The sequence below is a fragment of the Schistocerca nitens genome, chromosome 1 (assembly GCF_023898315.1).
Source record: "Schistocerca nitens isolate TAMUIC-IGC-003100 chromosome 1, iqSchNite1.1, whole genome shotgun sequence".
NCBI lineage: Eukaryota > Metazoa > Arthropoda > Insecta > Orthoptera > Acrididae > Schistocerca > Schistocerca nitens.
Window position 1 is genome coordinate 721,409,561 of NC_064614.1, and position 16,465 is coordinate 721,426,025.

Consider the following 16,465-nt stretch of genomic DNA (forward strand, 5'->3'; position numbering starts at 1 on the left):
CTAAAAGAGGACAGACAAGCGTAGTGCTGGGAGTCTCCTAAGTAGATCTGTTACGTTTTCAAAGTGTCCTGCCAATAAAACGCCGTCTTTGGTTAGCCTCCCCGAAAACATTTTCTGTGTGTTCCTTCAAATTTAAGTTCTTCGTAATTGTAATTCCTACGTATTTAGTTGAATTTATGGCCTTTAGATTTGACTAGTTTATCGCGTAACCGAAGTTTAACGGATTCCTTTCCGCACTCATGTGGATGAACTCAAACTTTTATTTAGGGTCAACTGCCTGTTTGGGAGCGAAATGAAAATGAGGCATTTCTTTGTGGTCACCTTGTATAGCCAACTGATCCTTTGAAATGCCTTAATCAAAAGGAAATACTGGACGCCGCATCTAAACACTAGAGTTGAATCTAAACACTAGAGTTGAAACTCCATAAGAGCGGTGTGGAACATAAAGCACATTGGCATGAAGAGTACTGCTTGGTGAATATTAAGTGCAACTATACAAGGTAGTTAGGAGTAACACCATCTACTATCATTAATTAAGGGCAGAATACACTATAGGCTTTTCATTCAGAAATATCATGTGTGTGAGAAGATCGTGTTATGTATGGTGTAACATGGAGAAACGTGTAGCAGTATGTGGGTCGAGACTGTGTTATTTCGTTTCCCGATTTACATGTTCGGGATCCCACGACTGTCGTCGACATATGGACTCAGCGTGTTCGAAAGTGCCGTAGCCAACACCCATACATCGTGTAGGCCGCTACGTGTTACTAGAGGCTGAGAGCATTGACTAGCTGACAGGCTTGTTTGCAGCGAGTCAGGCAACGATGTGGACAAGGCGATGACGTCAGAAGTACCATAGACTGTTAAACTGCTACCATTGCTGCGACTTCCTTTGAGGCAGGAGCAGAGAAAGGCGCGCTGAAAGTTGTGCGCCCAATCACAACTCTGCACACGTGAGTGGAACCGTGACAGCATCAGGATAGACGTATACAACGTTCGATGTCCCTAGGTGAAGGAACATTAACGGACAGCATTCCTAATATTCATGAGGGCCGAGCAGCGTGAGCATTGGTTTGGGATGGTTACGTAGGCAAGACGATTACGTCCGGGTTGCGTAACCTGTAATCTGAACAGCACTGTTAAATTTATAACGTGTTAAGACCGGCGACTCTGCGTTATCTTTGAGGTCTCGGCGACGTCAACTTTCAGCAATATGACACAGGACGACATGTTGATCGAGATTCCCTGACCATCGTCGCTACACAGTGTGTTGGACTTTCGCACTGTCTTCACATTCTTCAGATCACAGACCTACCGAAAAGATCTGAACATGGGAGTAGAGGGACAAACTTCATACAAGGGCACGCTGCATTGTTCCCAAATTTATTCGAGATGGCGGTGATGACGTCATCCAAGATGGCGGCATCTAGACTTGGCAACAGCGCATGACGTCATCCAAGATGGCAAATTTTGGCGGGAAAATAGGCCAATTGTGCTAAATCCACTAACTATAAGGGCAGTTTATTATCTGACGCGATTCTGATAGGCTACCAGTGAACAAAGATAAGTGACGGAGAAAGTTCATACGTGTGATCGATTATGGTGTTGGGCTTTGAACTTGTGATAGATTTTTGTTATGGATGTAAGGAAAATGGCTTTCTCGTCGAGACAATCGGAGATCTTCAATAAATAATAAATGATAATAATAAATAGAAGTACAGTTTTTGCGACATTATCGTGTTGGAATTTGGCGCAATTTTCTAGTGGACGTAGACCTATAATAATAAATAAGAAATAATAATGAATAAAAATAAATGAAGGTGAATGATAATAAATGACAGTGAATGATAATGAATGTTAATAAATGATAATGAATAATAAACAAAAGTAAGGTTTTGCAGCCATTATCGTGTTGGGATTTGAATTTGGAGGGAATTTTCTAGTGGAGGCAGGTCCATCATAATAAATAATAATAGATGATGATAGATAATAATAAATGATGATAAATAATAATAAATGATGATAAATAATAATAAATGATGATAAATAATAATAAAGATGATAAATAATAATAAATGATAATCAATAATAATGAATAATAATAATAAAGAAAAGTAAGGTTTTGCATGCATTATCCTGTTGGAATTCAAACTTCGCGCCATTTCATTCTTCTGGAGGCTTAGATTAGTGGACATCGCACAATTGGTCTATTTTCCCGCCAACATTCAAAATTCCTGTCGTTTTTTGTGGTGGTTAGGTTAGTGGACGTAGCACAATTGGCCTATTTTCCCGCCAAAATCCGCCATCTTGGATGACGTCATGCGCTGATGCCAAGTCCACATACTACCATCTTGGATGACGTCATCGACGCCATTTTGAATAAATTTGGCAACAATACAGCGTGCCCTTATACGAAGGTTGTCTCTCTACTCACGAGTTGTCGAGAACCTGACGGACCACCTCTCCCCAGTCAATAGCATTTATGAAGTCTGGCGCAGAATTGAAGTAGCACGAAATGACGTATCTTTATGACATCTTTATTCCTAGTCTAAATCCAATCGACTCGATTCGCAGCCTGGTTAGGGCCATCGATAGTGCCACAGGTGGCAGCATTGTGTGTAAAGTCTCGTACCCCGTACACCTTCAAATTAATTATGTCTTCTGACTAGGTTACTATGTGAGCACAATAAGCACAAATTCGTTGCTATTCTTCCTGGCGTTGCATTATGATGGCCAGTAGTGTAACTTGTAAACAGTCATAAGCCATGTAGACTCTCATATCAAATGATTTGCAAAAGTGTTAGAAATTTCCTGGTACTTCGTGTTTTCCATACTATATCTGAATATTTAATGAACGTGAAATAGAAATTACTTTTTCAGCACGAAAGTTACATAATGGAACAATAGAAATCTATCGAAGTGTGCTTTCTCATTGCACATCAATCACAACTACGTAAATCTGTTCAGTCCAAAGAAATCGGAGTTACTGCCATCTGACTAATCCAGAAGAATGAAAGAGAAAGCACCTGGCAATATTTAATGCCGTAAAGATGAAAGAACCCACATGTACACCATTTTGAAGCATTAAATGATCCCTACAAAAGTAAAGATGAACGTAGCTCATTGCAGCATGGACCCCTGCCCGCTGAAAATTTTTCTGCGCATATTTTAAAGTGTTCTCACTACTCCACTCAGCTGCAATTATTGTAAATGTAACATTCGTACCAGAGAACGTCATCTGCAATAAATAGTACTGGAGTGCAAGCGTATATTTACTGAACGTGCAGTGCACAGAATTCAGTTCTTTTCTCCGTTAACACTTCCGTAAGCTCTCGAAATAAATTCAGTTTTGGTCTCCGTTGATGAATTTAGAAAATCAAGGCCATTTAAAACGCTTCAAGAGGTATAAAGGTTTTGGTTGAACGAGAAAAAGAATTGCCAAGAAATGCTGATTGAGCCAACAAATTTTAGTTAAAGTCTCATTCATACACTGACCGAAAGTATCACCTTAGTAACTCAATCGATTGGCTAGCATGAGACAAACCTATTCTTCTTTGGAAAAAACTTGCATTCTACGTCAGAATTCACATCGGACGAATCACAAATGTGCACGTTGACCAGACAATTGTTGAGTGAAACAGAATTGAAGTATCACTTTTTCGAAAATCCATAATTCCCTCCAACTGAAATTAGGGCCAAAGGTGCATACGATCTTCCCCTCTAATGGTTGAAACGCGTGGCGCCCTGCAACGTCATTCTTCCGCTCGCCGGCGCTTCAGACTACAAGATGTCAACACAAGCTAAAAAAAGGCCACAGCTAAAAAGTTGATATGACGGGTAAGATGAGTTAATGATGTCACATTGGTACTTCACCAAAATTTTGCCCAACTCCACCGTTGGCGTGTCACACTATGAGAAAGGTGTCACAGTTTTTTTTTTTTTTTTTTTTTGGGGGTAAGGCAACAGAGTAATGCACAACCACAGTCATGGAAAACATTACGAGAAAAGTGCGTTATCAAAAACGCACTTGAAAATGGGAATCCTTTCCTCAAACGCGTCGTGTGAAGTATAAATAAAAGAAAATCATTACCGGTAGCAGAAAAGTTACGCAGGCTTTCACAAATCATTTCTAACGGATCAGATCAGGTACTCAGACTATATTCTTCCAGTGCTTTATAATGAGAGTCCTCAGCGACTCCAAACAAGCTTTAAGCATAATTTCAAACATTTTCTAAGCTTTTTCTCGCTTAGATGCCTAATTTCACAAATTTAACACATTTAAGTTGTTTTATAAATGAGAGTTCGAATCTTTTAAACAGTCGGGGCTTTACAGGAGCGAAGCTAAAACACATAGGATTTTACCCATTTCGTAGCGAATTTGGTGGTGTTTGTTTTAAGTGAATAAACATACAGAAACCTGGATGTTTTTAACGGAAACCTGGCGATTTCTTATGCGTTGGGTCCTTTCAGTAGCAATAGTAATGAGAAAGATGTACAAAAAATGTCCAGAATGATGCGTCATTAATGGCTGCAGGGCTGTTACTGAGGCTTCCTGCAATTAGATGGTCATTTGGGTGTGGGGAATTCTCAAGAGGTTCTGTCTAATTCTATGTCTCGAGAAGATCGATAAGCCGGATACCGCCACGTCAAACAGGCGAGATGCCGCGAGGTGCGAGGTGTGAAGCATTTCAACGCGCCCAGGCGTGGAGCGAGCGTTGCGGGGAGAGGGCTGTCTGCGACGCTTGGTGGTGGCGCCGACAGGGGGCAGGTCGGTAGCGGGACGGCGGCTGTTACTGGAGTGCGGCCGGCGTCAGTGTTGGCTGCGGAGGCCTCCTGGCAACCGGTGGCAACAGCAGGTGTTCAGCCGCGCGCAGATACTCGCACCTAACCACGTCACCGCGACAGGCTCAGGGGTGCCGTACGTGATTGACGAGGGAAAATTCCAACACCATTGTTTTTAGCTCCGTCAGTTCATACACTACATTCTGAGCACTGACTTTTACTTTCTACCATTCACTTAGTGTATATCATCAATGTGAGTGGGAACGATATTATTCCGATTTCATTTGCTCCGTTTCCGTGGTACAGTGATGAAAATAATGTTGCTCTTATCAAATTCGTTTTTTTGGTGAATATTTGAAGAACAGATATGGTGACAATGGGTTGGTGATGATACATCGAACCATGGACCATTTTAAACTGCTACTGCTGACGTTGCAGCTACTGTTGCTTCCTTTCCTGCTCAGTGGTGAGTTATGTTTTATGGTGTGTATGCCGTCCAAGCTGTCCTAGATAAGCAACTTTCGCATACCTCTTATCCATTTGGATTAGTGCTCGGAAAGGACTTATTGTAAGGAATGTTTTTAAAGAGTTATTTCATTTAGAAACATGTCTCTGAAAAACAATCAGTAACATACACAATTGCAAGTCATCGAGAGATTGTATCCGCTCTCACTGTAGGCTGTCAGACAACTGTAGGCATGAGGACGACAACAGATTGCTAATTATGAGTGCCACCTTTCTCCCCTCACCGTTCGTTGTTGATGCGTTACGAAACTGGTTACAGCACTGTATGTACTGCGATTTACGCTTACAATGTTGCTTGCGGTATTAGCTGTATGAAGCGAGTCATTCGATGTTGGTGAATCCTGACAAACATTGTTTGGATCTAAGTAAGTGCCACACAAGCTACTGTACAGAGTGTGATTGGTGGTAACTTTTTTAACAGTGTCATGTTAATTTGTTCGTGTTCTACTAGTAGATGGTGCGTTGGTAGGACCACATTCTGTACACTTCTCTATAAGCCCAGATTTTTCTGATCTTACTACCAAGATTACTACACGATATGTGTTTGGGAGATAGTAATTTTTTCGTGGTCTGTAATGGAACACAAGATTTAGAAATTTCTTAGTAAAACTTCGCTTTATGTAAAATGTTCCCACTCTCACAACTAGTAACAACTGGTAGGATGTGTGTTTTGCATGTAGCCGCCGTCAGAGGGTAAATGACATGCATTTGAAATTTTAATAAATCTCTATGTGGCATGTACCTCTTGCGAAGGTGGATTTCAGTGTGTGCTGAACTGTAATTAATTCTGTACTGATCTTGTATTATGTTCGTTAGCTCGGTCTGATTGTTCATCGATGGTGTAAGAACCAATACAGAGGCTTCCCGCGTAGTGTATAACTGAGTTGGTTTCGATCTCTAGTTCTGCGAGGATTTACTTGCACTACTTCCGGTCACATCTTTTACGTGTCTCTCACTTCTGAGTGTGCTTGTCTAAATTTGCTCCGCAGAAGTAGGTCACACAGCTTCATATACATGCACCACATTTGTGATGTCAATCTGGTACAGTAGTGTTTGGAACTTTTACTCACTTTACAGCACCCTATTAGCCTACTGAACTGCATGTTGTTGCCAAAGTACAAAGGACGACCCCTATAACCAGAAAATTAATATAGACCACTGGTTTGTGTATTAAAAGATACATTAGAACAGTGTCAGCAGTGGCCGATAACTATATTTTCAGTGTCATTATTGGCTTCGTTGATACTGTTGGAATTTGATTCTGAAAAATTACTGTTAGTAAATAAAAGATAGTTTCAGACACAACAGGTGCTTTTCATGGTAGGAAATAACATGTAAAATTAATGGAGAGAGGACGATTTCATATAATATCAAGGTTTTTGAGTTTTAGTGTGTTGATAACAGAGGATTTTTATGGCCTTACTCACTCCGTCAGCCCACTACCTTTGTATGTAAATGTATTCTTTCTTAAGTTTAGGCTACGCTCGGTGTGTAGTAACACCTATATCAAGCTGGGGAGACAGTAAGATATTTTAACATCGGTGAATTTTATTGCAAACATTCAACTAAGCATTTTTCTTGAGTACGTTTCCCAGCCGTTGGCTACTACTAGCATGTTTGCAACACTGTGTCTGCAGCGTGTGTTATCCCAGAGAGTGTGAATAGTCTTCGCTACAGTTGAGCATCGTAACGCTACGTTTGGCTATGCAGGTGGCTATTTGTCCTCCATTGACTTTCTTTGTAGAAGAAGTTGGTACTTGACAAATTTCATATGTGCTCTTCGTACAAGTAACGACAGTCACCTGATGGTTTTGCTTCCCATCCATGACTCTTCGTTGCACTGAAATGGATTCACAATGTTAATTCATTAATACACTACCTTTGCGGAAATTGCAACACCAAGAGGGAAACGCATTAATTAAATTAAAGTATACCATATGTTAGGTACATGACAAGTAACAAATAATTACCTTATCAAATCTGTTCATGTCCTTTGAGCCCTACTATTCAGTATGTCGTGAGGCAACGTGCACTGAATTTAGAACTTGTATACGCCGTGGCATTGAATCAATAAGGTTCTGAATAAGTTCCTGACGGATTTCCCTCCACACAGTTTGTAGCCGAGCCCACAAATCCGTGGCACGAGTTACTGGAGGACCGTGACGCACCATGTGCCGACCAACCATGTCCCAGACATGGTCGATGGGCGACATGTCTGGCGAGCGTGGAGGCCAGGGGAGCAATAATACCTGTGACTCTTCGAAAAACGCCTGTACACTCCTCGCAACATGTGACCGGGCATTTTCTGTTGAAACGTAGCCTGTGGAGATGCCTGAAGCAGGGGGGGGGGGGGGAGTACCTCAGGCTCCACAACCACCGTTAGGTACCGGCTGCTGTTCATAGTGCCCGCAATATATACGAGGCGAGATCGGTTGTTGTAAACAACGACGCCCCAAACCATCACACCTGGTGTTTGCCCGCTATGCCGCTCCACAATGCAGCCCTCCAGGTTGCGCTCACAACGATACCGCCGGACACGTATGCGGCCATCACTATAGGACACGTTGAATCGGGACTCATCCGAGAAGATTCCATGTTGCCACTCAGCACCCCAGTGACAGTGTTCAGGAGCTCCTTGTCCATCTGGACAATGGAAGCCGATGTAATGGCATGCGTGCAACCAGTCCCACCGGCAGCAGACGGCGACGAACCGTCGATGCAAACAAGTTCATCTCCGTTGCAGTGCTCCAGCAACGAGCCAACACTGTGAATGACGCTTTACGGTCCGTAATGGCCATGTGGACAAGATGACGGTCAGCCCGTGCTGTGGTCAAATTCCGTGGTCCACTTCCCTCTCGTCGCTGCGTACGTCCTTCCTCTATCCATTGCTTCCACACACGCATCACTGTCGTACCAGCATGCTCTATGCGAGCTGAAATGTCGCGGTATGACAACCCCGTTTCCCGGAGACCGATCATTCTGCCCAGTTCGAGCGAACTAACATGCCGATATCGCTCCCTTTGACGTCGACGAGGCATACTGGAACTCACTGTATTGTTTCCAAGTTGTGTGACAGCTCTGCACCGACTACAGTAGGCGCAAAAGCGACCCTGTCGGACCGACACGAGAGGGCTCTGCTCGGTCTACGTGTACACCATTTCGCTGCAAAACGTATCACATATTGCTTGCACATCCGTCGCACTTCCACCAAAAGTGCCGCTATTCGGGTATTTCCTCCTCGGTGCTGCACTTTCGACAAACGGCAGTGTAAATGGGGCAACCAGTGTGATGAAATTTGTGTTCTGATTATGTGATACGGAGACTTTATGGTACAAGACAATGAATTGCCTTTAACCACTGTAACAGGAAGTATGTGCGACAGATTCTAGCCTTAGTAGAGTGGACAAAAATGAGTTAATAGTTCACATTCATTGTGGGAATGTAACCTATAGTGTGAATTTTTATTGCTTTGAAACATTTTAACATGTAAGCTTTTTAAAATTGTGTTTCACAGCTTTCGCAAAGGATGTTTTGTTATAATTAACCGTCACAACCTGATAAAAGGTTTCATCTATATTACTCTATAACTGTTTCCTATCTTGTTGTCATTGTCCGGTACGACTTTGAAAATCTTTCATGCCGTATATCCCCAAAGGTATCATCTACCAGATTACGATCTCAAAGTTAAACTAATTGCACCATAAGAAAAATATTTTTTTGTTTTGTTTTTCGTGATGGCTATTTACAACAAAATGTATCTGAACATGTGGTTCCTATAAATAAATTTGTCACTAAGCTTTTTACGATGCCTTTATAACTTAAAGACTTTATTTTACGGGTACCTCTTTCTCATCTAATTTTTTGCCACGTCTTCTGTTGTGCGAGGAACAAACAGTCTTGAGCGTAGCCGATCCACATGAGTCGAAATGTGATTTCATGCTTGCCCTGAACGCGAATTGTTACTTTACGGCGAGAATACTGATCTCAATGGAAGGATAGATTAATTGTGGTAAATTCTGACATTCAATCACTACCGTCTTACAAAGCTCTGAAGAGGTGTCCCATACTGACCGTGTGCTCCAGTAAAATGAACTGATAATCGCTGCCAACAAATAACGTCTCATAGGTACCCTTAGGAGAAGCCAATAAAATTATTCAGACCTTCACTGGCACGTAGGAGACCTGAGATGATCCCCAGAGTACCAAATCTTCTCCACATTATCATTTCGGTCTCCAGGCTTCAGTGATGAACTAAATTACAAACCTCGCGGAACTGAGTTACTTGAAGAAGACGGACAACGGAACACCTGAAGTGAATCCTGAATCAACTGCGTCGAGTTCGAGGATTTGTCTGAAGCCTTGAAACGTCCTCTTAGAAAAATTATACAAGACTGTGCTTAAACTGACACACAATATTTTTAGCGCAACGCAATCTGACTTTCAATAATCCCTACAAAAGAATGGCCCTGACTAACATTAACCTATACCTTTCACAAATCACTTACCCCACAAAAATCTTCGTTACTCGAACTACTGCAATACAGCGAGCGCCACTACTGCCAGCTAAATAAAAGATTCAAACTACGGAAGGCACTAACTACTGATAAGCATAGTTAGCAAATGAAAGATTTTAATAGAGAACAAACAATGTATTTACCTTAATAGTGTGGAAAAATCATAATATGCATAGCAGTTCATGACATCCGGTCTTACAAATTTCAAAACTCCGCCATTTCTCTGCCCACATCCACCACTGCTGTCGGCTCACCTCCAACTGCGCAACGCTACGCGCTGTTAACATCCAGCTGCCCAACGCTACAATGGCAGACAACAATGCAAACTAGCCACAGACTGCACACATCACAGTCAGTGATTTTCATACAGAGCGCTACGTAACGTTGCCAATAAGAAAAAAAAACAGCCTACTTACATAGCCCCCATGCTCCCCACAAAAAATTTACAAATTGTTTTGGGCAGTGGCCAATAATGATTTGATAAAATTTTTCATAATTACATTAACAAAGATATCAAATGCACACACTTATTGATACAATGTTGGTCATAAGCTAAAATTTTCTCACAGTCCATGAAGACAGTCCTGATCATTCATCACAGTAAAATTGCAGTGTTTTTCTCAAAGTCTGACCAGTAAAAGAATATACACACGGAAGTAGTGGATTTCCATGCAGTCTTGAAGAAGTAGTTGGGTTCCTTCCAACGGAAAGACAGTGCTGACTCTCGACATGCCTACAAGTAATGGGTCACAACAGAGCAAACCCACAGCAGAGTCATTAGAAGTTTTGAAGAATATTGGTAGGCAGGTCATCACAGAGTAGACCCACTGTAGTCCTGGTAGAGATTACGGTATTGGTGGGCCACCAGAGGTGCAGACCCACTGTAGTCCTTGTAGAGATGACCAACAGCCATCTGTTGTGACTGTGCAGGTGCACAATCACCATTGAAGAGTCTTGCATATAATATAGCAAGTCCATAAACCACCACTTGAGCACACACAAAGTTTTTGAATTGTCCTTAGAACCAGCAATGCTGTTATCCAGTCCCTTTCTGAATTATTAACACACGTGCAAACACTATCAGTCCCTACTTCTCACATATTGTCCATATACTATGACCAACAGAAACGTGTGCAGTGAAATGTAACTTGCAAGTTACTTCATCTGATGAACTGGTGTCCATTACAATTTTATAACATAAGAATACAATTACAAAGATACAGAATACATCATTAAAGAACATAACAGTACAGCATATTTTGATCTCATATAAGTGTTAAGTTCAATGTGGAAGAGTCGACCTTTATTTTCACAGAAGATGACTGCACTGTAGTTCCTTCTCTAGATTTTCGCACAGATGCCAGAATGGTAGATATCGCAATAGACGGCAGAGGGATATAGAAACAATTAAAATCGCTCAAAAGAGAAAAGGCCGCAAAACTTGATGGGATACCAGTTCGATTTTACACAGAGTACGCGAAGGTACTTGCCCCCCTTCTTGCAGCGGTGTACCGTAGGTCTCTAGAAGAGCGTAGCTTTCCAAAGGATTGGAAAAGGGCACAGGTCATCCCCGTTTTCAAGAAGGGACGTCGAACAGATGTGCATAACTATAGACCTATATCTCTAACTTCGATCAGTTGTAGAATTTTGGAACACGTATTACGTTCGAGTATAATGACTTTTCTGGAAACTAGAAATCTACTCTGTAGCAATCAGCATGGGTTTCGAAAAAGACGATCGTGTGAAACTCAGCTCGCGCTATTCATCCACGAGACTCAGAGGGCCATAGACACGGTTTCCCAGGTAGATACCATGTTTGTGGACTTCCGCAAGGCGTTCGACACAGTTCCCCACAGTCGTTTAATAAACAAAGTAAGAGCATATGGACTATCAGACCAATTGTGTGATTGGATAGAAGAGTTCCTAGATAACAGAAAGCAGCATGTCATTCTCAATGGAGAGAAGTCTTCCGAAGAAAGAGTGATTTCAGATGTGCCGCAGGGGAGTGTCATAGGACCGTTGCTATTCACAATATACACAAATGACCTAGTGGATGACATCGGAAGTTCACTGAGGCTTTTTGCGGATGATGCTGTGGTATATCGAGAGGTTGTAACAATGGAAAATTGTACTGAAATGCAGGAGGATCTGCAGCGAATTGACGCATGATGCACTGAATGGCAATTGAATCTCAATGTAGACAAGTGTAATGTGCTGCGAATACATAGAAAGAAAGATCCCATATCATTTTGTTACAATATAGCAGGTCAGCAACTGGAAGCAGTCAATTCCATAAATTATCTGGGAGTACGCATTAGGAGTGATTGAAAATGGAATGATCATATGAAGTTGATCGTCGGTAAAGCAGATGCCAGACTGAGATTCATTGGAAGAATCCTAAGGAAATGCAATCCGAAAACAAAGGAAGTAGGTTACAGTACGCTTGTTCGCCCACTGCTCGAATACTGCTCAGCAGTGTGGGATCCGTACCAGATAGGGTTGATAGAAGAGATAGAGAAGATCCAACGGAGAGCAGCGCGCTTCGTTACAGGATCATTTAGTAATCGCGAAAGTGTTACGGAGATGATAGATAAACTCCAGTGGAAGACTCTGAAGGAGAGACGCTCAGTAGCTCGGTACGGGCTTTTGTTGAAGTTCCGAGAACATACCTTCGCCGAGGAGTGAAGCAGTATATTGCTTCCTCCTTCGTATATCTCGCGAAGAGCCAATGAGGATAAAATCAGAGAGATTAGAGCCCACACAGAGGCATACCGACAATCCTTCTTTCCACGAACAATACGAGACTGGAATAGAAGGGAGAAGCGATAGAGGTTCTCAAGGTACGCTATTATTAATAACAGAGCAGATGTTCCCCTTTATAGAAAATTGTGTGTTCGAAACTGAATAAAAGGTTTGTAGTTCCGAGATGTGAAAGGAACTAAACTCCACTGAGTTGATCAACTGTAGAACAATTCATTCCTCTATATAAGCTGTTTCAGTGCTTCTTCAACAGTTTTATGTGTGTCTGAAATTAAAGCGACATAAACTTACGTTGTTGTTGTAGTCTTCAGTCCAAAGACTGGTTTGATGCAGCTCTCAATGCTACTCTACCCTGTATGAGCATCTTCATCTCCGAGTAACTACGTCCTTCTCAATCTGCTTAGTGTATTCAGCTCTTGATCTCCCTCCACGATTTTTACCCTCCACGCTTCACTCCGATACTAAACTGGTGATCCCTTGACGCCTCAGAATGTGTCCTACCAAGCGATCCCTTCTTCTGGCCAGGTTGTGCCACAAATTTCTCTTCTCACCAATTCTTTTTAGTACCTCCTCATTAGTTACGTGATCTAAACACCTAATCTTCAGCATTCTTCTGTAGCACCACATTTCGAAAGCTTCTATTCTGTTCTTGTCTAAACTGTTTATCGTCCATTCATCGCTTCCATACATGGCTGCAATCCACACAAATACTTTCAGAAAGGTATTTCTGACACTTAAATCTATACTCGATGTTAACAGTCTACATTTTATTTTCTCCCTACTTCTGCCTTCATCAGTTGTTTGGCTGCCCAGATACCTAAACTCATCAGTTACTTTAAATGTCTCATTCTCTAAACTAATTCCCTCAGCATTATCTGATTTAATTCGACTACATTCCGTTACCCTCATTTTGCTTTTGAATATGTTCATTTTTTATGCTCCTTTAAATACACTGTCCATTCCGTACAGCTACTCTACTATGTCCTCTGCTGTCTTTGACAGAACTACAGTGTCATCGGCAAACCTCAGAGACTTTATTTCTTCTCCTTGTACTTTAATTCCTACACGAAATTTGCCTTTCGTTTCATTTACTGCTTGCTCAATACAGGAACGACATCGGGTATAGACTACAACGCTGTCTCAATCCCTTCTCAAATACAGCTTCCCTTTAGCGCCCGTCGACTATTACAAATGCCATCTGGTTTCTGTGCAAATTGAAAAGAACCTTCCTGTATTTTACCCATACCACCTTTAGAATTTGAAAGAGAGTATTCCAGTCAAACTTACATATTACATCTTAAATGTTCATAGGTTCATGCAGCCTCTCCGCGTCAGACTTGTGTCGCTTCAAACGCGCATACACTCCTGTGTGTTTGTGTTTGCACGCACGTTTGTAAGTGTGTGTTTAACATAGACACAAAGGACGAAAGAGACGTATGCACATTAGAGAGAGAGAGAGAGAGAGAGAGAGAGAGAGAAAATTGAAATCCCTATACAGGGTGTATCATAATTAATGGCGCAAACTGACACAATTGAAAGCTCACGATACTAGAAGCAAAAAAGTTTGAGTTAACATAGGGTCGAAAATGCATACCTTAAGAGCTACAAGCAATTTTTCATCTTCGATACTGTGAAACTATTCTCTTCTACAGCAAGTTCTTTGCTTTCCGTATCTTGAAAAGTGGTAGTATGGACCAAAACAAGAAAAAGAAGTCCAGTAAACATATGCTATAAAATATACCGGTATTCCTTAAGAGCTATGAGCACTTGTTCACCTTTCCTACTTTGAAACACAACTCTTCTGATGATCATGTGCTCGTAACTTTTAATGCATACGTTTTAGAGAACACGTTTGCTGGACATTTCTTTCTTATTTTGGTCCATACTACCGGTTCCCAAAATATGGAAAGCAAAGAACTAGCAGTGAAAGAGATCTGTTTCACAGTATCGAAGATGAAAAATTGCTGGCAGCTCTTAAGGAATGCATTTTGGACCCTATGTTTACTGAGACATTTTTGCTTCCAGTATCGTGTACTTTCAGCTGTGTGTGTGTTTAGGCCATTATTTATGATACACCCTTTATAAGTACGGGGTTATCTAGGTTCTTCAATTAGTCTGCCTCTTGTTACACTATTTGCATATTGAAGACACTGCAGTACTCTGAAGTATAACTTTCGTCTGCTTTGTGTCTTCAAACGATGATGTGATGTTGCCGTGCGGTCTAAGGCGCTGCAGTCCTGGACTGTGCGGATGGTCCCGGCGGAGGTTCGAGTCCTCCCTCGGGCATGGGTGTGTGTGTTGGTCCTTAGGATAATTTAGGTTAAGTAGTGTGTAAGCTTAGGGACTGATGACCTTAGCAGTTAAGTCCCATAACATTTCACACACATTTGAACATTTTTTTTGATGTGATGAATGAAAGAAATTTCATTGAGTAATGTGTCACCTCTGCTTAGGACACCGATATAACCACTACAGGCATAAGAGTGGTAACTGTCTAACAGATATAGCGCCTCGGGGAAGCAGCTGTTTGATGAATTTCACTAAATTCATTTGTATGACGTTTCAATCAATATTGCCATTCAAGATTACGTGGTGCTTGAATCAGAAGTAAGTGAGTGTGATGGAAATCGTAGCTTCCAATCTTTTGAAAATGGTAAGAAACATTAATTAATCTTACAGATTGTCTGTAATGATGTGAGTAACGTGTAACGAAAATCGTGTTAAACATTCACTGCCCATGCGTCCACTTCGCCCACCGGTGCAGTATGTTTACGGACTGATAAAGATACTGCATCGAGAATCATTCGGACACGACATTTTGTAAGCGTATTGAGCGTAAAGCCACGTATAATTAAAGGTACCCTCTACTCAGCTCTATGATAGATTCTTCGACTATATTGAAAATACACCAGAAATCACTATTCGTATATCTTAAGGCCAATTGTTATATTAATCCAACTCTCGTATTTCATGAGATGTGTCTACGTAGTTAAAAAATTTACTCATAATTATTAGCTCCAAGGTAATCTGCCATATAAAACAATGTGTTCTGCATACGAGCACCGAAAAATTACAAAGTTTGTATTTTCTTTTATATTTTACTCAGTCACTCATTCCCCCCGTTATTACATAGCTGAATGTTCATAATTGAACGTTCACATACAAGAAATTTATCATGAGTGTCGAATCTGTATCATCTGTCTAGCGTGAAAGTACAGCGCCATCATAGTTCTTCTATACACTCCATACAAATTCGTACGCAATGCATCTGGCCCTGGATTAAGATCACAGACACTGATTCATTCACCGGTTGAATCATGCCTAAAGCTAACAGAAAATACAACTATTTAAGTTCTGAGAGAAAAACATTCACTTCCTAGAGAATTAACGAATATGTGTACTAATTTACCAATGTAACGTCTACAAGAGTTAAATGAGACAAAGAAAAGCAGACGTCAATTAAAACTTTCCTCGCTAACGTTCAGTGTGGTACCTGTGTAGGATAACACGTTACTACCGGTTGCAATAGGCACGCGATTCAAAGGTAAGTCATGTTCGCTGATAGAGTATCGCGTTGGTTCAGATTAAACTATCATCCGACAAAGACTCTCGAATGAGAGAAGAATAATGTTTTCGGTATCGGTTCCGAGACGTAGGTAAGGTTCATAATAGTAGAGATACAACACCCAAAGTCCGATATGAGGGCTAAATTGAGAGATGGGATGCTACTTTCCGCACGAATGGTTTGTAAGAAATTAGATCTGACTTAATATGTCCATTTTCACTGTTTAGCAAGTGAATAAATAAATAAATGAGGAACCCATGAGGGGAGAGAAAACGGAATGGAACTTCACAGGTTGGGAGGATACGTGGTGTTATTTTAG

General features: G+C 41.3%; 1 protein-coding gene across 1 annotated transcript in view; it reads left to right on the forward strand.

Moving 5' to 3' along the window:
- The first annotated feature begins 4,817 nt into the window (after positions 1–4,817).
- Positions 4,818–16,465, forward strand: part of LOC126236878 (zwei Ig domain protein zig-8-like) — a 216,570-nt gene continuing 204,922 nt past the window's right edge. The window contains exon 1 of the mRNA XM_049946506.1: positions 4,818–5,248. Coding sequence (XP_049802463.1) covers positions 5,170–5,248 — 79 coding nt within the window. The 5' untranslated portion in view covers positions 4,818–5,169. The remainder of the gene's footprint in view (positions 5,249–16,465) is intronic.